Source organism: Acinonyx jubatus, chromosome E1, assembly GCF_027475565.1.
Source record: "Acinonyx jubatus isolate Ajub_Pintada_27869175 chromosome E1, VMU_Ajub_asm_v1.0, whole genome shotgun sequence".
Classification (NCBI taxonomy): domain Eukaryota; kingdom Metazoa; phylum Chordata; class Mammalia; order Carnivora; family Felidae; genus Acinonyx; species Acinonyx jubatus.
Window position 1 is genome coordinate 39,700,315 of NC_069397.1, and position 26,833 is coordinate 39,727,147.

The 26,833-nt window shown below is 47.1% G+C and overlaps 3 protein-coding genes across 4 annotated transcripts; 1 reads left to right on the forward strand and 2 right to left on the reverse strand.

Annotated features, from left to right (window-relative positions):
• Window positions 1–866: 866 nt before the first annotated feature.
• NT5C3B (5'-nucleotidase, cytosolic IIIB) lies at window positions 867–8,794 on the reverse strand. 2 transcript variants are annotated; one of them, XM_027048909.2, is made up of 9 exons: window positions 8,664–8,794; window positions 8,317–8,415; window positions 7,706–7,775; window positions 7,573–7,619; window positions 5,433–5,518; window positions 4,857–4,946; window positions 3,761–3,923; window positions 2,437–2,637; window positions 867–1,331 (listed from the first exon to the last, which is right to left on the reverse strand). In XM_027048909.2, exons 1-9 carry the CDS (start codon window positions 8,673–8,675, stop codon window positions 1,197–1,199), a joined length of 903 nt encoding a protein of 300 aa, XP_026904710.1. In that variant the 5' UTR covers window positions 8,676–8,794; the 3' UTR covers window positions 867–1,196. The 2 variants fall into 2 exon arrangements, with proteins under 2 accessions (XP_026904710.1, XP_053068270.1); XM_053212295.1 differs by having other exon boundaries at window positions 2,437–2,625; window positions 8,664–8,784.
• A 622-nt stretch (window positions 8,795–9,416) lies between these two features.
• On the forward strand, window positions 9,417–15,065 carry KLHL10 (kelch like family member 10). Its single transcript, XM_015069593.3, has 5 exons — window positions 9,417–9,778; window positions 11,929–12,418; window positions 13,132–13,749; window positions 14,264–14,413; window positions 14,651–15,065. Exons 1-5 carry the CDS (start codon window positions 9,585–9,587, stop codon window positions 15,023–15,025), a joined length of 1,827 nt encoding a protein of 608 aa, XP_014925079.1. The 5' UTR covers window positions 9,417–9,584; the 3' UTR covers window positions 15,026–15,065.
• A 180-nt stretch (window positions 15,066–15,245) lies between these two features.
• On the reverse strand, window positions 15,246–26,617 carry KLHL11 (kelch like family member 11). Its single transcript, XM_027048908.2, has 2 exons — window positions 26,000–26,617; window positions 15,246–20,717 (listed from the first exon to the last, which is right to left on the reverse strand). The coding sequence occupies exons 1-2, from the start codon at window positions 26,542–26,544 to the stop codon at window positions 19,136–19,138; spliced, it is 2,127 nt and encodes a 708-aa protein (XP_026904709.1). The 5' UTR covers window positions 26,545–26,617; the 3' UTR covers window positions 15,246–19,135.
• Between the last annotated feature and the right edge of the window lie 216 nt (window positions 26,618–26,833).

The following is a 26,833-nucleotide window of genomic DNA, read 5'->3' on the forward strand; positions in this document are numbered from 1 at the left end:
CTTTCAGGGACCTTGTAGAGGATTAAATGGCACGCACCTACAGCAAGCACTACCTGTCCCTTCGGACCTGCAGGTAAATGAAAGTGTCCCACAGCCAGCATCCTCTGCAGCAGGATGAGCGGGTGAATCTCTCGGAGGACAGGCTAAAAAAAAATGCCGGGTGAAACCGGCTGCTTTACATTTTCTCTTCAAAAGGTACCCTAGAGAATTCAGTTAGTCCTTGACCATCCAAGTCAACAGGGAAGGGACACAGGACAGGAGCTCTGAAGGAAGCCTAATGATGGAAGATGTCAGAGCAGAAATCACTCCCACCTGTCACAGAGCATCTTCTCCCTTCAGGTCCCGGTCTTGACTCCCCTTAATTAAGTCACCCATCTTGGTGGTCCTGGATCCCTCTGAGGATCCATAAAAAGGGAACTCAGCAGATAGGATTGGCCAGATCCCACCAATCCCAGTGGGATTTCAAGTTTAATGGCTACCTCAGCCTAAAGTCAAACCATTCCAGGTCAGAAACACACCCTTCCAACCCCGCCTGCCCACCCTGACCCCCAAGCACGTTTCATGCTCAGAGGGTCTTGTGGGTGAATGCAGTGTTGTTGTTGTTGTTGTTTTAATACTTTATTTTTTTAAGTGATCTCTACAGCCAGCGTGGGATTCGGACTCATAACCCCGAGATCAAGAGGCACACGCTCCACTGCCTGAGCCAGCCAGGTGCCTGTGAATTCGGTGGTTTTGAAATTCTGTGCCATAGAGCCCTAGTGGCTTCTTGGAGATTCCTGCTCCTCCAAAACCAAGAGGTACGGGCTCTGCCCTGCACCCCCTGAATCAGAACAGCTGGGTTTTTTGTCCCCTTTTTTTTATTTAGATCTGTTTCACACATTAGATTTGTTTAAAGAACAGCTTTCCGTGTTTAAAAATTTGGGGAAAAAAGAACCCCTGGGCTAGATGGTCCCTAGTAAGAGTGGTAACACCCTGCAGGTCCCGTGTTCACCTGGTGGGCCCTCCCACTGCCGGGCAGGGCTTCCCGGAGCCTGGAGCCTGGGCGCTGGGAGGGGAGGGAGGGGCACAGGCTCCCCAGCCGCACCGCCCTGGACTGTTCACTGCCCGCCCTGGGAGAAGCAGCGCCCTCGGCAGGACGGCCTCTTGGCGAGGCTCCCACTTCTCCACAGCCCCCCGCGCCTGACCCCGGCCTGCACTCAGGAGCCCTGCATCTCTATCCAGTCCCCGCGGTGCAGGATGTGCTGCAGGAGCCCGTTGACCACGTCCAGCGTCTCATCCTTCTCCAGCACGATGTCATAGGAGTCCATGTAGCGTTCCCGCCGCTCTGCCACCTGCCCCGGGGAAGGGAAGATCGAGAGGCCCCAGAATGCCCTGACTTCTGCCTCTGCCTCCCTGGCACCCGGGGCAGGGGAGGGAGGGCATCCGAGCTGCAGCTCGACGTTACAGGGACCTGCCCTTTGGATGGCAGTGGGTACAGGGTGCCACAATTGACCCTTGGGTCAATGTCCAAAGGACAGCACAAGGATTGAAATTTAAAAACCAGATGTACTTCTAACCCATCTGGATTGAGTTTTCCCAAGGCTCAAGCACTCTGGAGGTCTTCAGCCCCTGCTGGCTGAGGGGAGGACTGGTGGCCTTCGACCCTGACACCATACTGTGCCCCCTTTTGACCATTTCACCCCCTGTCAGCCTCTGGTCTGTCCTTGTATTTTTGCTCTCTGAACTGCAAGCCCACCTCCTGAATACTGACATCTCCTATTTCAATCATATCTTACAGGTATGACTTAGGAGGACTTTAATCAGCTCTACCAGTTCCTAAACTATGTCACCGTGGGCAGATGAACCTCCTTGCCTCAGTTTCCCCATCTGTAAAACAAGGCATATTAGTCTCTACCTCAAAAAGTTGCTGTAGGGATTAAATGGGCTAAAACACCTGGAACATGGTGGCACCAAATAGTAAGTGCAGGCTCCAGTGACCCTGTCTCTGAGTCCCACTGTCATGCCATGTGCCGAACCCAGCTGTCATCACGGGGTATCTCTTTTATTTTCCTGCGGACATGGCTCGTAGCTCACCTTAGTACCTCTAATACTTAACAGTGACTAGCACACAGAAGGTGTTCGCTAGGCATTAGTTAACAGGGATTGAAAAAGGAACAAGCCAGGGCGCCTGTGTGGCTCAGCTGGTTTAGCATCTGATTCTTGATTTCGGCTCAGGTCATGATCTCATGGTTGGGTTGAGATCGACCTGCACTGGGCTCTGTGCTGACATGGCGGAGCCTGCTTGGGATTCTCTCCCTGCCCCTCCCCTGCTCACACTCAGGGGCTCACATGTGTGCACTGTCTCTCTCTCTCTCTCTCTCCCAAAATAAACTTTAAAAGAAAATCAAAAAAGAAAAAGAAGCAAGCCACTAAGATAGGGTCTGGTCCCATACCCACCTTGTCATTTAAGAAGCCAATCTTGAGAATGTTCTCCACGCCAGGAACCCCATCGGCCATAGTGAGGTCCCCCATGGAGTCCCCCAGCAGGAGGATGTTGGTTTTTCCCTGAAGCTGCTGGAAGTACCCGGAGTTCTCACAAACGGAGCTGTTCTTGTTGTATGTGTGTATGAGCTGGCCCTTGAATCCCTGTAGGAAACCCTAAATAATCAGGAGACAGACAGAAGGGCTACAGGGACCCAGTTAGAGCCAGTGTTCCACCGTCTCTGTCGCAGAGAAAGGGGAATCCTGCGAGCCACAGAAATGCCAAAACCTCGCTGTAGTCTAAACCAGGGGTCGGCAAACTGGGTCCTATAGGCCAGACTGGGCCTGTTTTTCTAAATTACATTTTACTGGAATACAGCCAGGCTCATTTGTTTCCATCTTGTCTGTGGCTGCTCATTCTTTCACAGCAGAGTGAATTTACATTGCGTAAATTTACATTGTGTAGTTGTGACAGATCATAAAGTCCACCCCACAAAGCCCAAGATATTTACTACCTGGCCTTTTACAAAAAAAGAAGTTGTTACCCCTGATTCCAACAAACAAGGACCACCAAATAGTACTGATCACCTACTCTGGTGGAAGCATGAAACCCATGACACAGGCGCTGTTCAGGCTACATGTGTGCTAACCCCAGCTGCGGGCCACGTCCTCGCCACAGGTTTAAGGGACGAAAATTCCAGCCATTGGTTTTAAGGGGAAGAAGTCAGAGCAAGGGTGAGTTGGAGCAGCTGACCTCTGGCTCTAGGAAAACAAGTCAAAGTCTAAGCCCTTGAGTACCTAGGATGGCATAGGACCTAGGGCAGTGACATGGTGCCTGGCTGAACCCCGGGGCAGAGAGCTGTCAGCCAAACACCAAAAGGTAGGTCCTTCAGAAGTAACTGTCTCTAGGGGGCGCCAGGATGGCTCAGTGGCTTAAGCATCCAACTTCAGCTCAGGTCATGATCTCACGGGTTCGTGGGTTTGGGCCCTGCATCCGGCTCTGTGCTGACAGCTCAGAGCCTGGAGCCCGCTTCGGGCCCCCACCCCTCTCTCTCTGCCCCTTCCTGACTTGTGCACGCGCATGCGCGTGCTCTCTTTCTAAAAAATAAACAAAAACAAAAATAAAGAGGAAATAACGGTCTCTAGCTGGCATAAAGAAAGAAATAACTGCCTGAAGCAAGAAGCCAGCATGCCTTCCCTCCCTTCCCTCCCCAGGTCAGGGCTAACGTTGCGGGTGCTGCCCCCAGGGCTGGCGGTCCCCATCCCTCTCCATCCCCAGCCTAAAGAAGATCTGGCTCACGTCTTCATCAAAGTCCATGTAGTTAGACACAATGTGGATGTTGGGGTGGAACACTTTCATCTGTCGGATAATCTCCTCCAGGATATCACCAATGCCCGCAGAAAAGATGAACAGGGGAATGTTGTTCTGGTAGAGGGTGTTGAAGAATGTCTTGTATCCCTCCCTGAAAAGAGATGAATGGATTCCGCCTCTTCCACCAGTCTTTCTTTTCTCCTTGGGTGATATATTTTTAAGTTTTTTCTTTTTAAAAACATTTTAGATTGCGGCATAAAATACATATAGTAAATGGTTAACGTGCACTAATCTTAAGTGTTCGACTCAACTAATATTTACATATGTATACACCTGTGTACTTACTAACCAGATCAAGGTTCCCTTCTGTCCCTTCCCAACCAACGCCATCCCCTCTCATTCTCCCTTCATATCACCACTGATTAGCTGTGCCTATCCTTGAACTTCATATAAATGGGCTTTTGGTTGGTTGGTTGGTTTCTGCCTTATTTTGTTCCAGCAAAATACAATCAGGCAGCTCTCTGGGGCAGCTTCATTGAGGTAACACCCCAACCCCACCCAGGCACTTACTGGATCTGCATGTGTCTCTACTCTCTTGGCTTTTCATGGCTCTCCCCAGTTAGGACACCCAATCCTCGAGAGCAGGCTCTTCCCTCTCTGTGCCCTCACCCCTCCTCCAGTAAACATGCCAGCAGAGAGAGCTGCACTGGGAAGGCCACTAATGATCAAGCGTCCCAGGCCAGCCAACTCCCATGTCTAGATTAAGAACGCCAGCCACCATGGTGACCCCAGTGTCTTTTTACCATTGGAGAAAATGAGCTAGATGCTGTTTGTTCTAGGAGAGCAAGGCTTGGTCATATTCATAATATATCCACTGGCAATAGACAGCTTCCTAGGATGCACCCAAGGCGGGAAATCCTTCAGCTGTATCCCGAGAGGAAAAGCAAGACCTTCTTTGCAACAGCCACTCATGGTGCTATGTCTCTTCTGGCTCCCCCAGCAACTAACTCCCCTCTACTCCTTCCTAGACTCTTTTTTTGGTGAGCAAACCAGTTTCAAACGGTTTCCAGAGCAAGAAGCTCACCTCAGCATTGCATTGGACTCTCTAACCACCTGGGCGATCTGAAACTTCTGAATCTTCTGCTGGCACAGGAGATCGTGAGCTTTGGTCCACCTAGAAACGGACACCCCACCAAAGACCAAATTCAAATCACTAAGTAAGTAAAGTGTCCTTTCTCTTTTCAGGGCCAAGTTCCCTTCTGGAAGGATTAAGGGAGGCCTCATCCACCACACCACTTCCTGAAGACTCTGGCTGTCCTTAAAAGGAAGAGGGTAAGAAAGCCACACCACAGCCACAGGAACAAGGGTTGAGTGAGCTAACTGCTGAAGTCAGAACTCTTCTGAATCCTTCCCTCGGTGACCCCCGCGTTCTGGGGAACTGGGGCTCCATCCAGCAATACTGGTTCCAATAGGAGAGTTATCTCCCAAAGCACTTATCCCCCCCCAAACCAAGGGGCTTCTACCTCATTCCAAAGACTCTCAGTGGGGCCCCACTCTAGCAGTGGCCACAGGTCGCCCTACTGTGGCTGGACAGTTTGTTCTAATAGGTGGACCAGTCCACCATGACGGCCAAGAGCGGCTCAACACCACCGTCACTTACCATTCTACCATATGAGGTAACTTCTCTTTGACGGTCCGGTGTGGGTCAATCTCAATTGGGTAATAGTGGTGAAGGAGCGCTTTGAGCTGGAACATCCCAATGAAGACAAAAGCCATTAGTCTGCATCAAGTTTTCCCCAGCAAAGTCCCACCGATTAGCCTGAGAAAAAGAATCACCTAGAAGACGCAACTCTGTGTGAGGAGTGACCGATCTGCACAGCTGGTCATCCCATGAGGTCTAAGAATCAACGAAGACCTTTTGCCATCAGGTGAGAAGTTACTAGGATTTTGTTGTTCTCACTAGCTCAGTCAGCAGGGTTTAACCAGTAAGAAGGGATTAACTATATTTCCCCAAATGGGATACACTTTCTCAGGGGGGAGGCGAGGTGACTTTAGGGGGTACGTGGATAAACAGTTTTCATTTTAGTAGTTTTAGATTCATTCTAGTGCATATTAAGGAAAAAAGAAAAAAAAAAACACCCTAGCACATCAAACTCATGCTTTCACAAAGGTTGTTTCTTTTCTAAGTGAACTGCATTCAGATTTTTAATCATAGGCCAATTTAAAGTAAAATATGTAGTAAAAATCACCAAGATATGGCAAAAATCATGGAAATGGAAGTAGAAAAATCATAGAAGTCAAGTTTGGGACCCAGCGTGTTAGTGGATAACCAACACAACACCAACATCGGGTGAACCACCTCGCGAGTAGGTACATGTACTTCTTCTTACTAAGATTTCCTTCCACAGGCCAGGCACTTTGGCTAGGGAGGCCACGTCGGGAGCCATGTGTCACACAGAGTCCGTCAATAACAGCACCCAATAAAAACGGGAACCAATTGGGTAAAGGATTTTAATTTTAATACAGGCACAATCTCAGAATATTATGAGAGCTAATGTGGAGTCCCTGACCACAGTTCCAAAAGAGAGTTAAGTACAAAGATCACAGACAAGGGGAGAAAGCTCCCGAAATGTATTGAGGTTCTCAATGTGTGCGTCTTTGGGGGGTGTGAGAACAGTCTTCTAAAAGCATAAGAGAATTCAACAGAAGAATAGCATTTTTAAAAAAGAAAAAAGATTTCATCCATAAGCTTTGCTTTATGACTTTTTTCAGGAGCTCATCAACACCCAGAATCTTAGTTTTCCCTAGCCTCATTATCCTAGAGAGGGGACCCAAACCTGCTGTTATATTTGTGGATACAGCTTTCTGGAAGCTGATAAGATCAGACACATGAGGAGCCACAAAAAGTGACTTGCTAAAGGTAATCAGTGTGAGAACTTATGTAAAGCTAAAAGTGTATCTCAGAGAGACAGGTTTTAGAAAAGGAAGAGTTATCTAGAATTTGTTGCCTATCTTAACAGCAAGCAATCATGACGGAGTATTGGAAAAGCTGACCAATATGACAGACCGAAAGACCACTTAGTATATAACTTAGTGAATTTCCTAATGAAATGAAGCTAAATGACAGAGGTACTCGGCAGCAAGAGCTCAGCAGAGAAATGCACAGCGGGCCCGGCTCTATTCTTTATATCATCAAAGAAATAGCACAATGCAGTCAAGTGAGTTTGGGACAGAATCGGATCTATGGGAAAACCAGGCTCTCCATGTCTTGCCATATGACCCTTGAATGACATGCTTCTCCTTTCCAAGCCTCTGTTTTCAAAAAAATTTTTTTTAACGTTTATTCATTTTGAGACAGAGAGAGACAGAGCATGAACGGGGGAGGGTCAGAGAGAGGGAGACACAGAATCTGAAACGGGCTCCAGGCTCTGAGCTGTCAGCACAGAGCCCGACGCGGGGTTCGAACCCACGGACCGCGAGATCATGACCTGAGCCGAAGTCGGCCGCTTAACCGACTGAGCCACCCAGGCGCCCCTGTTTTCTCATCTGTTAAATGGAGGTAATAATGGTTCTATCCACCCCTCGGAGTTGTGGGAGGATTAAATAGAAAATGTTGAAGTCCCTTGTAAACTCCACAGCTAGCAACAGGCATCACATCCATATTCTAACCACCAATCATCACATGTGTTGGACATAAAGGAAACACTACCCCAGTGTATGACACAAGGTCCACCTGCGCCACCAAGAACCATCTGCAGTAGCACCTGATAGCAGTCTCTGAACAAAGGGGGGTGACGTACCTCATTCCGGCACTCCTCACTGATGATCTTGCTGTTATCCAGAATGTCTGTAAAAACACAGAACTCCTTTTATTTGCCACTTAGGAGCCACCATCTTGTTAAGCCCCACAAAGCAAGCTAGTATGTGACTTACTGTAAGAAGAAGGGCATCGCTTTCCGTTATATGCAAACCTGCTCAAGGTCATGTCAAAATCAGAAATAACCTAAAATGCAAAAGAGAGATGCTGTCTACACAGGCTCCTTCCACTGTCTGGTGGGGGAAGATTATGCAAGGCAAAACAGCTCAGGGCCCAGCCAGTGGGCAAAGCCCTGCAGGAGCTAGGAAAGGCCAGAGGGGGGAAGGGAGAACTAATCCTAGGTAGTAGCCTGCTAAGCCTGAGGAGGCCCAGCCTCTTGGTGGAGGCTGACAGGACTCTGACACTTGCCTTGCCATCTCTATGCCCTGGGTCCTTCCCAAGGTGACCCATCTCCATATCTGCAGCTTCCTAAGGCCTCAGGGCCTGGTGCTGGGTGCTTTCGACCTAATTAGAGGAAGCAGCCGCAGGGCATGACTGACAAATTTGAAATCTAGGTTTTCGGGCAGGTGGGCTCTAACCCAGGGCAAATCGGGCGGGGCAGCCTGCTTGCCCCCCAGGCCGCTGGCCATTTCTAGGGGCTGAGGGCATGCAGTGTCCGCCGCAGCGCCGGCAGGCCCCCTGGGCAGGTCACCTCCCCAGCCGCCCCACCTCGCCCCCCGGGCCGTACCTGTAAGCGGTCTCCCCCGCCCCTGCGGAGGGCGCCCACGATCTCCTGCACCCGCCCGGGCTGCCGCATCAGGACCGTGGCCTTCATCAGGGTGCTCACCTGTCCCGAGACCCGAGAGAAGCGCTGACCCCCGCACCGCGCTGGGCCCAGGGGGAGCCCGGGGCCGGCTCGACAGGCCTGCGAGGCCGGGCGGGGTGCGGGGAGCGGAGGAGGGGCTCGGCCTGGCCCGCGGCGCCTACTGGCCGGGGTGGCGCGGCGCGGCCCAGGCGGCCCGCTGGGGGCCTCGGAGCGCCCCGGGGGTCGGGGCCCGCCCCACGCCCCACGCCGGACGCTTCCTCCCGCCTCACCTCCTCTGCCATGGCGCTCGCTGCCGGGACGACGGCGCCGGGACAACGACCGCCCCGCCGCCGCACTGCGCAGGCGTCGCCGGCCGCTGGTGGCCGAGGGACCGCGGGCCGAGGGCCGGGCGGCAGGCGGGGCCGGGGGCGGGAGGCGCCCGCGCCGGGGATCACCCCGGCTGAGAGCTCTGTGTTGAAGCGGGTGAGGGTCCCAAGAGCTGGGGTTACCGGGTACCACTGCCTAGAGCAAAACCCCTGGCCGGAAAGGTCGTTTCCCGACTTAAAGTTTGCATGACAAAAAAGCCGCAGGAAAGGAGCGGATCTGAAGGAGCCATAGAGTGATTTCTGGAAAACATCCAGAAGGTCCTTAACCGGCCCCACTCCTCATCACAGAAGAAAACGCGCGGCTGACACAAGTCTGCAGGGCAGGAAGGCCCTGGACAGCTGGGCCAGCGTGAACTCTAATCAGCTTTACTCCCTTCTGCCTCCTCTGACTCGGTTTCCTGGAATTGAGGGTCTGGGGAGACAAGTGCTCAGCAGTGGAAGAGGGCAGCTTGATGCTACACTCATCCAGAACTGGACAACTGAAGTGGGCAACAGGAACTAGAATAAATAAAAACTCTTATATGGTGTGGGTGATCACAGTCCTGTTCTGGATTCAAGGGCTCGGAAGGTGTGGGGTGGCCTTCAGCCTGAATGGTGGGGGAGGGGAGAAGGAAGGAAGACAGGGACAGGAGAGAGTTCCAGAATCTGAGAGCACAATCCTGAGAGTGAGCTCACTGCGAGCCCAGGATCCTGGAACTTGGGCTGCCTGATGGGCCCTATATGAAGATGTAGTAGGGAAAAGGAGCGACAGCAGGCTAAAGGGGCCCCCCACAACCCTCCCGACACCCTAGGAGAGCAGTCTCTCTCCACTGGTCCCAGGGTGCCATGGAGATGGAGAGCGCGGCGGCCTCCACACGTTTCCACCAGCCTCACATGGAGAGGAAGATGAGCGCGATGACCTGTGAGATCTTTAACGAGCTTAGACTGGAGGGCAAGCTCTGCGACGTGGTCATCAAGGTCAATGGCTTTGAGTTCAATGCCCACAAGAACATCCTCTGTAGCTGCAGTTCCTACTTTAGGTATAACAGGGTTGCCAAACTAAGCCGAAGGGGTACTTGGGCTTATTCTGAGACATTTTGGTTCATTTCATGTTTCCCAACCTGTCACCTTACATGAGGGACACTGTCAAAACCCTGGGCTCCTGTAGCCTGGTTCCTTTGTCTTCCTGTGTCTCTTCTGAAGAGACACAACTAGGGCTGGGGCCTCTTCTCTCTGGTTTTCAACTGGATTCCAACCAACTATTGGTGGGCCAGGTGCTTTTTTCCCTTTGATTCTCACCCTAGCATACCTTTGGGAAGGCAACCATAGTGGATTTCCTATTTAAACCTAGAGGACAGTGCCCCTTCAGCTGCCCCGTGTGCCCCTATCCCAGTAGAGACCATCTCAAACAGGGTGATAAATTAACAAGGATTGAGGAGATGGGAAGGAGGATTCGGGAAAGCATCAAGGAAGTATTTACCAGAAGATAAAGGGAGTTTAGGCCACAACCACTGTCACCCAGGAAATGGCAGAGCTATTTTGTTCATGAGCCGAAAATGTTTGAGTAATCAATTCCGATGAACATATGATAAATGTGTCCCATCTGTTGCTAAAAATGCTCATTCATCTAGACCTACAACAGGGTCTACAAAAAGACCGGAGAGTGAATATTTTAAGGCTTGCAGGCCATACGGCCTCTGTCACAATGACTATACTTTGCCTTTATAGTGGGAGGGCAGCCATAGACAATACTAAATGAAAGGGCATGGCTGTGTTCCAATAAAATTATTTACGGACACAGAAATTTGAATTTATTACAATTTCCAGGTGTCACAGAATCTTTGTATTCTGTTCCCCCCATTTAAAAATGTGAAAAACATTCTTAGCTTATGGGCGGTACAAAAAAAAGAGGCGGGTCGAATCTGGCCCAGAGGCTATAGGTTTGTAGACCCCTGCTCTAGAGAAGAATCTGATCCATATTTCTTTAAACCACCTAGAAAAAGGAAGCAAAAATTTATTAGGATAGGGACTTCTGTCCTGTTCAACAACTTAAAAAGTACCTAGCTATACAGTAGGAGCCCAATACATAGTTTTGGGATCGTAGTCATTTGTTCATTTGATAATTATTTATTGAGTGCTTATTTTGTGACGGGCACTATTCTGGGTACTGGAAATGATGAATAAAGAGAGAAATATTTCTGTTCTCATGAAGCTTACCTTCTAGTAGGAGGAACAGGCGTTCAGTAAATAAAACACAAAGCAGATTAAGTGCTGGGGGAGAAAAGGAAGGTATGGAGAGGAGGGTGGTGATTTTAAACAGGATGATCTCTTTGCGGACAAAATGACATTAGAGCAAAGACTTTAAGGGGATGTGGGAGTGAGAAATGAGGTCTGCAGAGGGGGAGCCTTCCAGGAAGAGGCAACAGCATATACAAAGGACCAAAAATGAAGCACCTCTGGGTGCATTCAAGGAAAGCAAGGCGAGTAGGACTGGAATGGAATAAGGGGGAAGGTGGGAGGAAGTGGCCAGAGGTATTACTGGCCCCGACCTCAGAGGACTTCTATGCTCCCTGAGAAGCGCTTTGTATAATAATACTCTGAGCCAGAAGGGATCTCAGTGGAAGGTTCTGAGTGGAAGAGGAACATAAACTCGTAAGGAGGTTGGGGTAGAACTGTAAACTCCAGAGGCATCAACGGCAGAAGCAGGGGGATCAGTTAGGAGGTTACTCCCAATCATCTAGGTGAGAGATGGTGGTGGCTTGGACCCAGGAGATAGCAGTAAGAGGTGTGATCAGATTCTGGGTTATGTGTCAATTTAACAGTGCTCATTAAAAAAGTGTTACTGCTCAAGTTTAATTTCCTGAAGGAAGGTAGACTTCAGTTGGGATAGAAGAGACCTAGGTCTTACTTCCAGGTCTAGAGCCCAATTTTTCCATCCACAAAATGGGGGAAAGTTTTAGTTACCATGAGGAGAAGAAGAGTGACCAAAGTCAAAGTTCTTGGCAAGGTTCTCTTGCCCACTGTATAAAGCACGCACTCTACCCTCCCCTTCCCCTTCTTCGCACCAATTTGTTTCCGGCATACTCACTTGTGCACTAGCTGGGAAATTTCCAAACTCTCAACAAACAAAGGTGGGGGAGAAACTGGAGAGAAATGTTTCAGTGGCTACTAGTTTCTTTCTTCTTTCCAGAGCTTTGTTTACAAGTGGCTGGAACAACACCGAAAAGAAGGTATACAACATTCCTGGCATTTCCCCGGACATGATGAAGCTAATTATTGAATATGCATACACCCGGACCATCCCTATCACGCCGGACAATGTGGAGAAACTGCTGGCTGCTGCAGACCAATTCAACATCATGGGTATTGTTAGGGGTTGCTGTGAGTTCCTCAAGTCGGAGCTGTGTTTGGATAACTGTATCGGCATCTGCAAGTTCACAGACTACTACTACTGCCCCGAGCTGAGGCAGAAGGCCTACATGTTCATACTGCACAACTTTGAGGAGATGGTGAAAGTCTCGGCCGAGTTTTTAGAGCTCTCAGTCAGTGAACTGAAGGATATCATTGAGAAAGACGAGCTCAACGTCAAACAAGAAGATGCTGTATTTGAGGCCATTTTAAAATGGATTTCTCATGACCCCCAAAACAGGAAGCAGCATATTTCAGTTTTGCTTCCCAAGGTCAAGTTTAGTTATTTTTTTGTGGGATGCTTACTTGCTCATGTTTGGTTCATTTATCCCAGAGGGACTGTGCAAAGAGCCACGTTCAGATGTTTGGCAGATTCCGGGGCCGTATTTACACACACTTACATAGAAGGCCATCTCCTACTATTCTGTGGAATTGTGCAATTTTCTTTGCTCTTGGCATTGCTAGTTCCTTCTGTTATATTCTTTGACCAAAATTCTCCCTGGTAGTGGGTGAAAGAGACGGCAAGGCCTTCAAAAGAATTCTAAAGGGCCTTCTTTTCACCCTTTTTTCTTGTGAGTTTCCCCAAACCCCAGGCAGAAGTGGGACTAGACACCAAACCACGAGTGTTATACACAATTGTAGCCATCCGGGGCTAATTTGTGTTATTTATACAGAGAAACGTAAATATTCAATGACTGAACAATTGCCACAGCCTTTTATGGTCTAATAGTACTGCCCAGTGGCCAAGGAAGGGGCTAGCTCTGTGACCTTCTATCTAGCTCATTGTCAGCATCCAAATGTATACCACATCTGAAAAACAAATATTTAAAACTGTGAGCTGTAAACACAAAGTAAACACAAGTAAACAAACACAAAGTAAAATAGGACCCTGCTGCAATTCAAAGGCAGACTGTAAACAGGGAGTTAAGGACATGGGTTTTCCAGGTACCTTCACCTCATCTGACTTTCTGTGTTTCCTTCTCAGGTTCGCCTGGCCCTAATGCATGCTGAGTACTTCATGAACAATGTTAAGATGAACGACTACGTCAAAGACAGTGAGGAATGCAAGCCAGTCATCATTAATGCCCTAAAGGCCATGTATGATCTAAACATGAATGGACCCTCCAATTCTGACTTCACCAACCCACTCACCAGGCCCCGCCTGCCCTACGCCATCCTATTTGCAATCGGTGGCTGGAGTGGTGGGAGCCCCACCAATGCCATTGAGGCATATGATGCTCGGGCAGACAGATGGGTGAATGTCACTTGTGAGGAAGAGAGTCCCCGTGCCTACCATGGGGCAGCCTATTTGAAAGGTTACGTTTATATCATTGGGGGATTTGACAGTGTAGACTATTTCAATAGTGTTAAGCGTTTTGACCCAGTCAAGAAAACGTGGCACCAGGTGGCCCCGATGCACTCCCGTCGTTGTTACGTCAGCGTGACAGTCCTCAGCAATTTTATTTATGCCATGGGAGGATTTGACGGCTACGTGCGTCTCAACACTGCTGAGCGCTATGAACCAGAGACCAACCAGTGGACGCTCATCGCCCCCATGCATGAGCAGAGGAGTGACGCCAGTGCCACCACGCTCTATGGGAAGGTAAGAATTGGGAGGGGGCAGACCAGGCCCAGAAGTACTTGTTTGGGGGTGGATGGAAAATAGACGTGGCAGCACCCACGCTGCAGTACTGACTCCGCAACTAGTGCCCCTTTGTAACTGTCCTTTTAAGTTTTACTCACTAAAAAGCAATACATGTGGGGCGGGACACCTGGGTGGCTCAGTCGGTTAAGCGTCCAACTTCGGCTCAGGTCACGATGGTCATGATCTCACGGTTCACGGGTTCCGGCCCCACATTGGTCTCTCTTGTCAGTGCAGAGCCCGCTTCAGATCCTCTGTCCACTGCTCTCCCCCCCCCGCCCCGCCCCTTCCCCTCTCACACGCTCTCAAAATAAACATTCAACGAGAAAAGCGATGCGTGCACACGTGGGAAAAAGATACTCAGAGTGTACGGACTGGTATCAGAGGGGTCCCTTTGCCACCACCATGCGTACACCCTTTCTTTCTGCTCCCCAGAGGTAACGATTTTAATAACCATGGGCCCCTCGTCACACAGGTCTACATATGTGGTGGTTTTAATGGAAATGAGTGCCTGTTCACAGCAGAAGTGTACAACACTGAGAGCAATCAGTGGACAGTCATAGCACCCATGAGAAGCAGGAGGAGTGGAATAGGCGTAATTGCCTACGGAGAACACGTATATGCGGTGAGTTTATCTTGTACCACACAGAAACGATAGCTCTGGATTTTTTGTTCGCAAATTGGTTTACGCTATTATCGGCCAGCATTTGGAAAGCATTATTTTCCATGGAAAATAATGGAAAGCGGGAGGTATGAAATCACTGGTCGTCCCCCCCCCCCCCCCAAGAAGGCCTAAAGGCCTCTTCCTTGGTGAACAGAAGCAATGGCTCACAGTCAACCATGTTTCCCTTGCCGTCCATAGGTAGGTGGCTTTGACGGAGCAAATCGACTTAGGAGTGCGGAAGCCTACAGCCCAGTAGCTAACACTTGGCGCACGATACCCACTATGTTTAATCCTCGTAGCAATTTTGGCATCGAGGTGGTAGACGACCTCTTGTTTGTGGTGGGCGGCTTTAACGGCTTTACCACCACCTTTAACGTGGAATGCTATGATGAAAAGACAGACGAGTGGTATGACGCCCATGACATGAGCATCTACCGCAGCGCCCTGAGCTGCTGTGTGGTGCCGGGGCTGGCCAACGTTGGGGAATATGCGGCTAGACGGGACAACTTCACAGGATTAGCACTGCGAGATGAAGTAAAATACTCCGCTTCGACAAGTACCCTACCTGTATGAGCCTCTTCATTTAGCTAATAAAGAGTCTAAGCAATAAGAATTACCTCTTTTTTTTTTTTTTTTTTAATCAATGCAGTGTTTAAACTTGTAAGAGTACTGGAAAATGTTCAACTTAAGGGAGCCAAAGGTTGGATGAATGAGGGAGTAAGAGGGAAGGAAGTAAGCATTTGTATCCAACAGTGTATCATTAAAAGGGAAAAGTCACACGGTACAAACCAGCTCTAAAGAAATATGTTTATTTAAAACTTACATTGAGACAACTGATAGCTTCAACACAGAACAAGATAGTTTTAGGAACATAAAACAGGCTATTTTACAATGTGATGTCTCAAAAGCGTCCTAAATTCTACATCTCCTCTGACTTAAAGGGAGATAGCCAAGATTATACTTTGAGTAGAGTAAGGGCTTGGATACTGATAGCCCCCAAAAGTCACTGTGTATCAGCTTGAACTAAATATGTATTTTACAAATAACTCAGTGAGCCCTAGCACATGGACCATAGTCTTCAAACATCTAGCAAGCTTAATTTTTCACAAGTGCATTATGCAGGAGGATTAAGTGAACAAGTGCTCTACTGTATGTGCTTCAGTGTCAGACATTCGTAGTGATGCTCAGAGAGTAAGACAAAAGCCCTACGAAGGTAATCAACAAAGAGCAGTTATTTGGCTATCTAATTAAATTCCTTGAAGCGAGATGGCTACTATATTATGTTATTGTTATTGTATTATGTCACTCAACTATGAGCTGTTTGGTTTCCAATGACCAGAGCACGTTATAATGTAGGCATTATAACAACAAAAATGGACTATTCTCAAGAAAGCAACAAACTGGAGTGATGGACTGTGCCAAAATGTTTGATAATTAAAGGAGAGACCAAAGCGTTTCTCAAATATTCTACAGTTAAATGGCAACCTAGAAATACCCTATTTTGCTAATGGAGGCAGGGAACCTACTTCACAATTCTGTAGACTTTCAAAAGACAGGAAATGTGGCCAACACACCCTTTTAATTTAAGCTTAATTTGAGGAAAGTACAAAAAAGTCCCTTTATCTATGTTTGATTAGGCCAAGCAACTAAAATATATGTTTAGTTTACTTGTCTACCTACAGTACAGTGTCTCATTAGAATTATGAAGCAGAGAATGAAGTATTTAAACATATGACATGCTACACTAGTCAAGAAACAGAGAAAAAAGAGTGCCCTAGAAACTGCCTTACCAGTAGCCTGAAGAGTTTAAAGAGCAAAAGCACACAAGTCTTCGATAAACACTATCTTTCCAGCTTCAAACTTCTGTTCTATGTATTTTAAAAGTTTTTGGTCCCAGCAATACTATATAAAACTAAGTGATAAAAACAAAACTGATGTCAATCAATTTTGAGATTTTTTTTCAGCAAAATATATTTGAGTTGGCACAGCAAAAGCAAAGTTGGATATACAAGATCTACAAGACATCATGCAAACGTCTGCAAGTGAGATGTACTACTTACACACTAAGCTCATGACTGACATTCTCAATATACACCACGGGTTTGTTTTTTTAAAAACCACGGTGGGGTAGGTGGAGGTGGAGGACCTCCATTCCAAGATACAAGTCATGCTAGGGGTTAGGTAAAGGTATTACTTTTTGGTCCTCTTTTATCCTTCCACAAAACAAAAACAAAAGCAACAACAACAAAAGGTTCACTTGAATACATGTGAAGCTGTCTTTTTAGAAGTTTAAATGACCAAACACATTCTTTAAATTTTTCATCAGAAAGGAAATTTCTTTCCGAAAGAGCCACTTTAGGCTGGTTGTCATTATCAAAACCTTTCCAAATACTCTGGAAGTTATTTCCAGTTTAGAATTTCAGAATGTCAGCCTTGAACAGATTTAAGCAAATCTGGTTTCCTTTCCTATTAACAAGTTAGTTAGGATATTTCAGAGACACAAGTTATTGATGTGAAGTCACACGTGTGAATTCAAATATGAAAATTAGAAATTCAGTAATCAGGAAAACCTGCACACATCATCATGCAAGGAAGGACTTACCCCTTCTTTTCAGCCATGGCCTACGCTGCCTGCTGAGTTAAAAAACAACAGTTTCAATCAAGTTTTCAGAACCAGATTATACCTAAATCTTATGAGTTATAATTTGTCGCATCATGTGAAAAAAGGCCACCCTCCAAAAACTTGGTAGTGGCAGTCTCAGAAGACAACTCAGAGATAAGATCCAAAAACCTTACATCACACCTCCTGGACAGAAACTGCCATTTTAGTGAGCTGCTGAGTTACTTCACCACTAAGAAGAGGAAGTTTGCTAGGCAGCATAGTCTATCAGAGACGAGAACATCACTCAACGAGCTTTTCTGCCTCAGGTGCATAGACCTCTCACAACTAAGAATGAGCACTTCTCAGAATTGAAATGGCTTTTATTAAAATAACTACAAATGGAAATTGATAAAATGGTAGAGGTGGTGTAGGATAATATATCCTCATACAGAAATAGGACTTGAAGTTTACGACCCCCACTCCAATCTAAATTAAATGGTTTTAAAGCAGATTTCCGACACATTTATTGAAAAACTTTGTCCTAGGCAAGGATACCAACTTAAACATTTCAGGAAAGCTCTTAGTATAGAGTCCAGGGACTAGATATTAATAGTCTTGCAGCAAATTGAGAGCCAAAATTTCTGGTTGTGCTTTTTTCCTTTTGATGTTTGATACAGTAAGGTTAAGTATAATGGTCTAGGGAAAAAAATAATCACTGCACTTGCAGTTCAACTCCTAAAACAGTATCCTGGAATGTCTAAGAAGATGATATTCTGAAAGAAATAAGAAACATATACAATGGAGCCATTTTGCAAACCATTAGAGCAGGAGTCCTTTATGTTAACTGAGTTCTCATTTGTATAAAACTTGGGAGTGTGTTAGAGAATCAGAAGAATGCATAGGAATAAATAAAAGATAACTAAAGCAATAAATTTTTAAGAGCCTTAATTATGCACCTAAATTTGGTATTCAAGGCTCAGGTAAAGTCTGAATAAAAGTCTAGGGAAACTGGATAAACTACCAGAACAGTCAGGGCTGAGAAACAGTAAGGCTTCTCTTACGCAACATTTCTCTCAATTGTCACTTCCTTCCCATTTTGAGAAAAGTTTCTTTTAGAAAGAATGAGGAGGACTCTATACAATATACTTTAGAGGACAATTTAAAACTGAAGGCATTGTTGTATCGATTGTCATAGGCACTATTTACACTCATTAACTTATCCTCAAATACGCCTGCAACTTCTGAAAAAAGTGTTTACATGTTTTAATGCCTTTGCTCAGTCTACCTAATACTACTACTTTTCTTCTTAGAAAAACAAATTTCATATACATAATGTCCTCTGTATTAAATCAATGAGCTAAAGATCAACACTCTTGCCAACTACCATCATCTCAGAGTGATGGCTCCCAGTCTAGAATGGTTGCTGAAGAAATGGAAAATATTCAAGAAATAATGGGGCCAATCACAAATTTCTCACTAGTCATCTCTTCTAAAAATAAACAAAACAGCATTTCTAGATAAACACATACAACAAAACATCAATGCAAATATTCAGAAACCATCCTGCCGAAACATTGTGCTTTTCCCTTCAAATCTCAGTCTCACTATTGCACATACCTCCTGCAGATGAGGGCTCAGGCTCAATGTGTAAGTTCTGCTCTTTTCAAAACCACCAACCATTCAGGAAAAAATTAAAAGGAGTATCAAAGTAAACGTGCAAATAAAACTGTTGCTTAAAGCATGTTCAAAACATCAAGTCCCTAAGACAAAGGAGTTTTCACTTGTTGGCAGAAAAACAGCCAAGTAACTATACCTAGTTCTTCCACTTGTCATTAATAAGATCTAACTTGGCTAGCATATCCACACAAACCGAAGACAGACAAAGACTGCACACCAACAAAAATTACCACATATTAAATCGTGTTTCCCATTCTTCAGTTTTTAACTGTGTTTCCTTTATATGGGGCAATAATCAGGTAGGTAGAAAATAAGTTATCGACATACGTTTTCAAGTAACAGTCTGGGGATCTTCAGCCTCACAAGACAGATACAACTGTTTTAAGCTGCACCTATTAGAGCACCTAGCATTCAATCTGAGAGCTTGGCACTCTTCGCATGTTCAGGGCGTGCCGATGTATTTCTTGCATCTGTCTGATGCGGTCCTTCTGCCACATTAAGTTTTGAGGCATAGGATATCTCTGTGTGCCATGCAAGTACCGGTACGGGATCCTCACGTGGCAAGCGGTGGCTCTACAACGAGGCTGTGGCATGGGAGGAAGAAGCATCCACCGCTTTCTTTCAGCACAATATCGGTAGGCTTCTTTCCGGTACTGTTTGTCGATATCATCGCTGTTTTTCCAGCCTCCAATAATGAAAACGTCATCTCTGTAATAGCAGATAGCCGCTCCTTCGATGCTTAGGACTTCAGGAGGTAAGCTCTCAAGGATCTCATCGGACACTTGGCTGGCAATTTTTCTTACTGCCTCTTCATTTTCTAAAGAATAACTCTTGGGACAGCATGATGCCGTCTGGTAAAAGTTTGAATTGACCACAGACATTTGGAAAAAACAGTAATTGTCAATAAGCGGCAAAGATTCCACATCTTGCCACTGTCGAGTCTCCGTATCATAGCAGGTAATTACAGCCTTTAACCCATCTTCGGTGTCCCGGTCCACGGGAGTGCGGGCAGCGATGTACACAAACCGGTCTTCGATGGCTAGTGCTTTGACATCCCGGAGGATCTTTGGTGCTGATTCCAAGTTGTGCCATTTATCAAGCTCAGGATTATAAACAGTCACGTCTTTGAAGCCAGGGCTGAAGTTGCCATGCCCTCCAATGCTGTAGAGCTTCCCTTTGACTTCTGTTAACCCAAAAGAATGCTTTCTTGTCATCAGACTACAAACATGTTCCCACGTATTCAAATTTGGGTTGTATCTTTCCACAGTTTTAGCAAACCCTGGTTCCATCGATCCAGCAACATACACGTAGGATTCTGTTACTGCAACGGCATGTCCATCAAGGTGATTATGAATATGGGGCAGGTTTACCCATCTGTCCTCATCAACAAAATACCCCACACATTCACTTAAATAATCCCCTCCTTCTGACACGCCTCCAATAACCATGATCACGTCCATGTTTTGCCCATAGCGAGGTAATAATGAGACATGAGAGGCAGGATGCTGGAAGGTGCCAGACTGTATGTTTTCAGCTCTCAGAGCATGCCTCTCCACTGCATCGGCCACTAACTTGACGCAAACTTCATTATTGGCCACCAGCCTCTCTGGTTTGACATGCCGAGTAAGGTAAGTAGGTTTCATCTGGGACAATCTGAGCAATTTAAAAAGTTCTTCAAAGTATCTCTCTCTCTCTTCAGCGTTTCTCTGAACCCACTTCAACACTGTTTCAAAGAGAACCTCTTCAGAATCAACCGTGATTTCCAAGTCCGACAGCCAGTCTCGAATGAGATGGAAAGGTAGAGTATAAAATTCTTCATCCTGAATTACTTTGTGGAAATTTCTCCGTATCATATCGGCAGCTTTCAGAGCAAGTTGGCTCAGAGTATACATGTGAGCTAAGCTATGAATGGCCACACAATTAGAGAGATGAAGTTTCTTCTTGAGAAATTCGCCACAGAATTCTTTTAAACGAATTAACAGGAACCTAAAATCAAGAAAAAAGAATTTTCAAATGTGCACATTTTATGTGGCTGCATTTTGAGAACATGTTATACATGTTAACATGTTTATACAAACTGAAATGGTAAGCTTCATCTCATTTTATGCCCAACATCTGAAAAAGGGTAAATCCCCCCAAATTAAAAAGGATGATGCTGAAAAGCGTATTTATTTTTTAATAATTTTTTAAAGTTTATTTATTTTGAGAGAGAGGAGAGAGAGAACAAGCAGGAGAGGGGCAGAGACACAGGGGGACAGAGGATCTGAAGCAGGCTCTGTGCTGATAGCAGACAGCTGAACGCGGGCCTCAAACTCATGAACCACAAGATCATGACCTGAGCCGAAGTCGGATGCCCAATTGACTGAGCCACCCAGGCGCCCCATTATGCTGAAAAGTATATTTAAAAGCATATATAAAGTCATCTTTATATATATATATTTTTTTAATTATGCATATTATATAATATATATACAACTATACATGATACATGTAACATACACACAGTGGTGCTTTTCATTATGTAAGTTTTTCTGGAACATATCCTTTAATAAAAAGTACAACAGTCAGAGAAAGAAATACCATAGGATTTCACACCTATGTGGAATTTAAGAAACAAAACAAACATGCAAAGGGGAAAAAAAGAGAGAGAGACAAACCGAGAAACGGACTCAACTACAGAGAACAAACTGGATGGTGGGGGGGTGGTGAAATGGGTGATGGAGATTGGGGAGTGTACACTTATTATGGTAAGCACTGGGTAATGTACAGACTTGTTGAATCACCATGTTATACACTTGAAGCTAATATAACACTGTATGTTAACTATACTGGAATTAAAATTAACTTAATAAGGGCACCTGGGTGGCTCAGGCAGTTAAGCGTCGGAATCTTGGTTTCAGCTCAGGTCATGATCTCATAGTTTCTCAAGTTCGAGCCCTGCATCAGGCTCTGTGCGGAGCCTGCTTGAGATTCTTTTTCCCTGTCTCTCTGCCCCTTCCCCACTTGTGCTGTCTCTGTCTCTCTCAAAATCAATTAATAAACTTAAAAAAAATAAAAATAAAAAATAAAGTACAATAGTTCCATACTTTATTTTTATTGGCAAAGGCAATTCCCAATCCAAATCCAAACCTGTCTATGCTATTGCTGTCCTAATCCCTTGTCAGTCACCAGCCTTTTCTTTGAGGCAGGGTCTCAGCAAGATACTTTATTAAGCCTTGACTAGATGGTATAGGAACTGTGGTTCCTGGGAGGCTCTGTCTGTTCAATATCAGAAGGAACAGCAGTGGAGGCCTTGTGTTGAAGGTTTCAATCTCCTCTTCACTAGAGCTTTCTCCTTGGGCAGCAGATGATGGGGGGAGGGGATGGCAAGGCAAACTCAAACAACAGTAACGAACATATGGAAGGGGTCTGGCATGTTGCTGACTAGAAGCTGTCTGCCCTCCTAAATTCATTTGAAGTTAAATTACATACCACAAGTTTCAGCTAAATCCATAAATCTAGCAGAACTCAGTCCCAAGGATGGCCACGTTGAGACCACTGCTTTAACAAGAGTAAGTCCCCAGAACTGAGAACTTTAAACAAAATATGGACTTTATCAGTCCAGGCCTCTCAATTCAGGGCTCTCAATTCAACCATTTGTTATTACAGTTATCGCGCTTAGTACCCATCTAACTAGGATATAAAGATGAGTACGACAGGCTTCCTTCACCATCTTCAGGGAACATACCATCTTAGAAGACAAAGACAAGGTAGAGTGGTAAGAGCTCTAGTGACTCTCAAAGATGTCTGGGTGCCAGGGTCACTAGATTCCCAGGCTGCTCGCACCCCCTACCTGGAGCTCCTATCTTTGGCATGGCGCTCCAGATAATTCTGACATATTCCCTTGGATAGGGTGTTTAGAAACATTGCTCGATGACAATAATAGCTAACGTATACTAGGCATGTTCCATGTGCTAGGCACTTCCTATTATTTCCTTGTAAGTGCCCTTGAAGGTAGGTATGATCGACAGAGTACTCGGGCGGTAGGGAGAGAGCTCTTGCCTCAGAGCTCATGGGTAAGGTTAGATATGACGGTTGCCAGGCACTTAGTGCCCATCACAAGGCAGCTGCTCAAGCAGCTGACAGATGGACAGAAGTTCAACTGCCTGAGATGTTCTCTCCTAACCCCCAACTCCCCTATAAAGCAGGAGCAAATCTGAAAAAGGAGCCCACGTGAGACACAAACATAGCTTGAGTGGGTGCAATGACCTTTCTCTACTCATTTTCATTCAACAAACCTCTCTCTCAAATCTATACCTGCCCCACCCTACCCCACCCTCTCATGAACGATCCAAACTTGGGCTATGAGAAAACAAGCAATCAGAAACTTCATCTTACCACCACCCAATGTGCCTGTAGCTTTACCCTATATTCTGCCTTCCCAGTCCAGCTTTTCCATTATTAATACTGATTCTATCCCCTTCTTGATTTCAAGGACTTTGCTCCTGCAAGAATTCCCCCACTCCTGTAACATGAAGTTCTCCTCTTCCACTGATTCATTTTTCTTCAGCACACAAACAAGCTCTAGTATCTCCTATCTTAGATGGGGGAAAAAGACCTCCCTGGACTCTTCTCCAAACATGTCCATGTGTACCATTATTCTGACCCTCTTTATACGAAGACTTAACTTAAATGGCTCCTGCTAATGCCATCAAGGGTCTCTATATTGCCAAATGCAGGGATCACTTACGGTTGACAGTTGACAGGATAGGCTACTCCCTCCTCTATACCTTTTTTTTTTTTTTTAAGGCTTCCTGTGAAACCCATCTCCTCTACTGGTTCCTCTTTAACATTTTGGAACCCCAGGGCTCAATCCTGCCCCTTCTCTGTCTACACTCTCTTCCTAAGTAATTTTTCATCCAGTCCCATGGCTTTAATTACCATCTTATATGCCATATTCCTCCCAATGTTCTTACATCCAACTGCCTATTCAGACATTTCCTGGACCCAAACCAAACTCCTGGTCTTCCCAAACTTGCTTTCCTACACTCTCCCACATCTTAAATAAATAAATAACTCCATCTTTCCAATTGCTTGTATCAAAAACCAGCAGTCCTTTCCCTTACACTCTGTATCAAATCCATCAGCAAATTTGTCCCCTCTACCTTCCAAACATATCTAGAACTGAAGCACTTATCATCTTTACTTCTCCTTCTTCAATCCAAGCCTCTGTCACCATTCCATTCCAACAACCCCCTAATCTTTTTGCTTCTGCCTTTGCAGCCCCTTCCTCACTGCCCCATCCTTTATTCATCACAGCAGAATTCTTCAAATCACATTTCATTGTTCCTCTGCCCCAAACCTTCCTATTTCATTCAAAATAAGAGCTCAAGTCCTTCACCAGGCCAACAAGCCCTATGGAATCTGGATCCATCCCCCATCACCACCCTGGGGCCTCTCCCACCCCTCTCAACCTGCACCCATTTGATCTAGCCATGCTGGCCTCCCGCTATTCTCAAACATCCAGATAAGCCCCGCCTCAGGCCTTTCCACCTGTGTCCTCAACCTGAAACACTTTTTTTTTTTTTAACGTTTATTTATTTTTGAGACAGAGAGAGACAGAGCATGAACAGGGGAGGGTGAGAGAGAGAGGGAGACACAGAATCTGAAACGGGCTCCAGGCTCTGAGCTGTCAGCACAGAGCCCGACGCGGGGCTTGAACTCACGAACCATGAGATCATGACCTGAACCGAAGTCGGACACTTAACCGTGAGCCACCCAGGCGCCTCCTGAAACACTCTTTACCTCACCCCCTTCAGTTCTTTGCAAAATGTCTTCTTCATGAGGCATTCTCTATCTACCCAATTAAAAAACACAGCTTCTCTCTACGAGCACTTTCTATGCTGAATTTCTCATCAAAGCTGTAACAATCATCCAACACGCCATCTATTTTAATTATTTATTGCCCATCTACCAGTGTGAGCGCAACAAGGAAAGGGACTTTTGTCTGTTTTGTTCACCAGGAAGTCCCAGCACCTTAGAACCCAGTGTCTGATCTGATGCATTAACAGGCACTCAATAGGTATTTGTTAAAATCATGTTCCTGGTAATATAATACTGCCAAAAGGGAGTCCTCCACATCTCTAAAAATGGCATTCACCTGCCTCCTAACCAGTCTCTGAAGCATCCGTTCCTGCTCCGTACAATCCATTTTCCACTGTAGCAGAATCCTCTTTTAAAATAATGAAATCAGGGGCGCCTGGGTGGCTGGGTCCGTTCAGCATCTGACTTCGGCTCAGGTCATGATCTCGCGGTTGACGAGCTCAAGCCCTGTGTCAGGCTCTGTGCAGACAGCTCAAAGCCTGGAACTTGCTTCAGATTCTGTGTCTCCCTCTTTCTCTGCCCCTCCCCCACTCATGCTCTGTCTCAAAAATAAATAAATATCAAAAATAAAATAAAATAGGGGCACCTGGGTGGCTCAGTTGGTTGGGTGACCGACTTCGGCTCAGGTCATGATCTAGCAGTTTGTGAGTTCGAGCCCGGTGGCGGGCTCTGTGCTGACAGCTCAGAGCCTGGAGCCTGCTTCGGATTCTGTGTCTCCTCCTCTCTCTACCCCTCCCCTGCTCACACTCTTGTGTCTCTCTGTCTCTCAATAATAAATAAACGTTAAAAAAATAAAAAAAATAATGAAATCAGGAAGTTTCTTTACTCAGCTTCCCACCTCACAGTAAAAACCAAATTCCTTATTCCAGTGCATTTCGCAAACCCTTCACCCATTAGACCCAGCTCCATTGGGTATTTCCTTTAGTTCTTTAAGCCGAACTGGATCCTGACTGCGGGCCTTGGCGCTCTCTGCCTGGAATGTTCATCCCCCATCTCTGCATGGCCAGTTCTTTCTTGCCGTTTAGAGATCGGTCTAAACGTCACCTCCTCAGAAAGGTCTCTCCTCTACCAATCACTGTCCTTTCATCCTTTTTAAATGTCAACACAGCGCTGATTATAGGCAGACTTTCTTTTTCACTGCCTTTGTCCCTCCACCTGGAATCTGAGCTCCCTAAGCGCAGGGCGCTCTCGTCAGACCGGCCGCATCCTCGGTGCCCAGCGCAGTGGCCGCCCCACAGCACACAGTAGACGCTCAACAAGCCGCAAACAAACGCATCTCGTACGGGCTCCCTCGAGTCCCACCCGCAGGCCCTGCCTCCCCGCCTCTCCCGCCCCCTCCCGGGATGCGGCCCTCGGTGGGCGAGCCTCTCCGCCGCCCGGCGCGCGGCCCCCAGCAATTCGCCTACCTGTCGGCCAACTCCAGCACCTCGTGCACGCTGCCCGTGCTGACGCGGATGCGCCCGGTGTACATGTATTCGATAACGGCTTCCACCGTGTCGGGCTCGGGCCCGGGCTCCGAGCTCCACTTGCGCATCTCCACCCTGCCCGAGCGGGACTCCGAGAACTGGCCCGAGAGCAGGGGCGTGAAGTATTCGGTGGCGGCGGCCAGCACCGAGCGGTGGGCCCGGAATTCTCGGCCGCCCGCGCCGCCGAAGCACAAGGTAATGTCGCAGAAGAGGCCTTGGCGCCGCTGCTCGTTCTGCCTCCACGACAGCTCCGAGCAGTGAGAGCTGCACTCGAAATCCTCGGCCTCCGGGCCCGGATCGCCCCCGCTCGCTTCCATTGCAGATACGCCGGGCCCAGACCCGAAGTCCACCGTGCCGCTGCCTCGGACTTCGGCGGCCAGCCCTGCCGATCCGGCGGCGGCCGTCTCCATGCTCTCCATCTCCAGCACCTGAAGAGATGCGGCCGCTGCCGCCGCCGCTGCCGCCGCCACCGCCGCCGCCGCCATCTTGACGCCGCCGCGCCCGACCTCCGCAGTCTCGGAACGATTCAGCCGTTCTGGTGCGACACAGAGGAATTCTGGGAATAAATAGTGGGCGCAGGGCGGAGCTGGGCGCCGCTAGTGTGCGCACGCGCGGCCGCTCCCGCCCGGAGCCGCGCCACCTAGGAGAGAGCTGGAGAGGGCTGGGTAGGGCTGCGTAGGGCTGCCACCCACCCCCTTCCCCGACGACCTCCCTCCCACGTGTCGGGTCTCCTTCCCGTCAGAGTGGCACGCTCTTCGTGGTCATTTTGTAGGA

What these genes read in the sequence shown, in the direction of transcription:
- NT5C3B (XM_027048909.2), bottom strand. An exon ending in GCGATGCCCTTCTTCTTACA is followed by an intron (nt 7,620 to 7,705) that starts GTAAGTCACATA and finishes GTGTTTTTACAG; the next exon opens with ACATTCTGGATAACAGCAAG. An exon ending in TTACCTCATATGGTAGAATG is followed by an intron (nt 4,947 to 5,432) that starts GTAAGTGACGGT and finishes GTCCGTTTCTAG; the next exon opens with GTGGACCAAAGCTCACGATC.
- KLHL10 (XM_015069593.3), top strand. Translation starts at nt 9,585, where the DNA reads ATGGAGATGGAGAGCGCGGCGGCCTCCACACGTTTCCACCAGCCTCAC. An exon ending in TTTCAGTTTTGCTTCCCAAG is followed by an intron (nt 12,419 to 13,131) that starts GTCAAGTTTAGT and finishes TTTCCTTCTCAG; the next exon opens with GTTCGCCTGGCCCTAATGCA. An exon ending in CCACCACGCTCTATGGGAAG is followed by an intron (nt 13,750 to 14,263) that starts GTAAGAATTGGG and finishes CTCGTCACACAG; the next exon opens with GTCTACATATGTGGTGGTTT.
- KLHL11 (XM_027048908.2), bottom strand. Translation starts at nt 26,544, where the DNA reads ATGGCGGCGGCGGCGGTGGCGGCGGCAGCGGCGGCGGCAGCGGCCGCA. An exon ending in GTGCTGGAGTTGGCCGACAG is followed by an intron (nt 20,718 to 25,999) that starts GTAGGCGAATTG and finishes TCTTGATTTTAG; the next exon opens with GTTCCTGTTAATTCGTTTAA.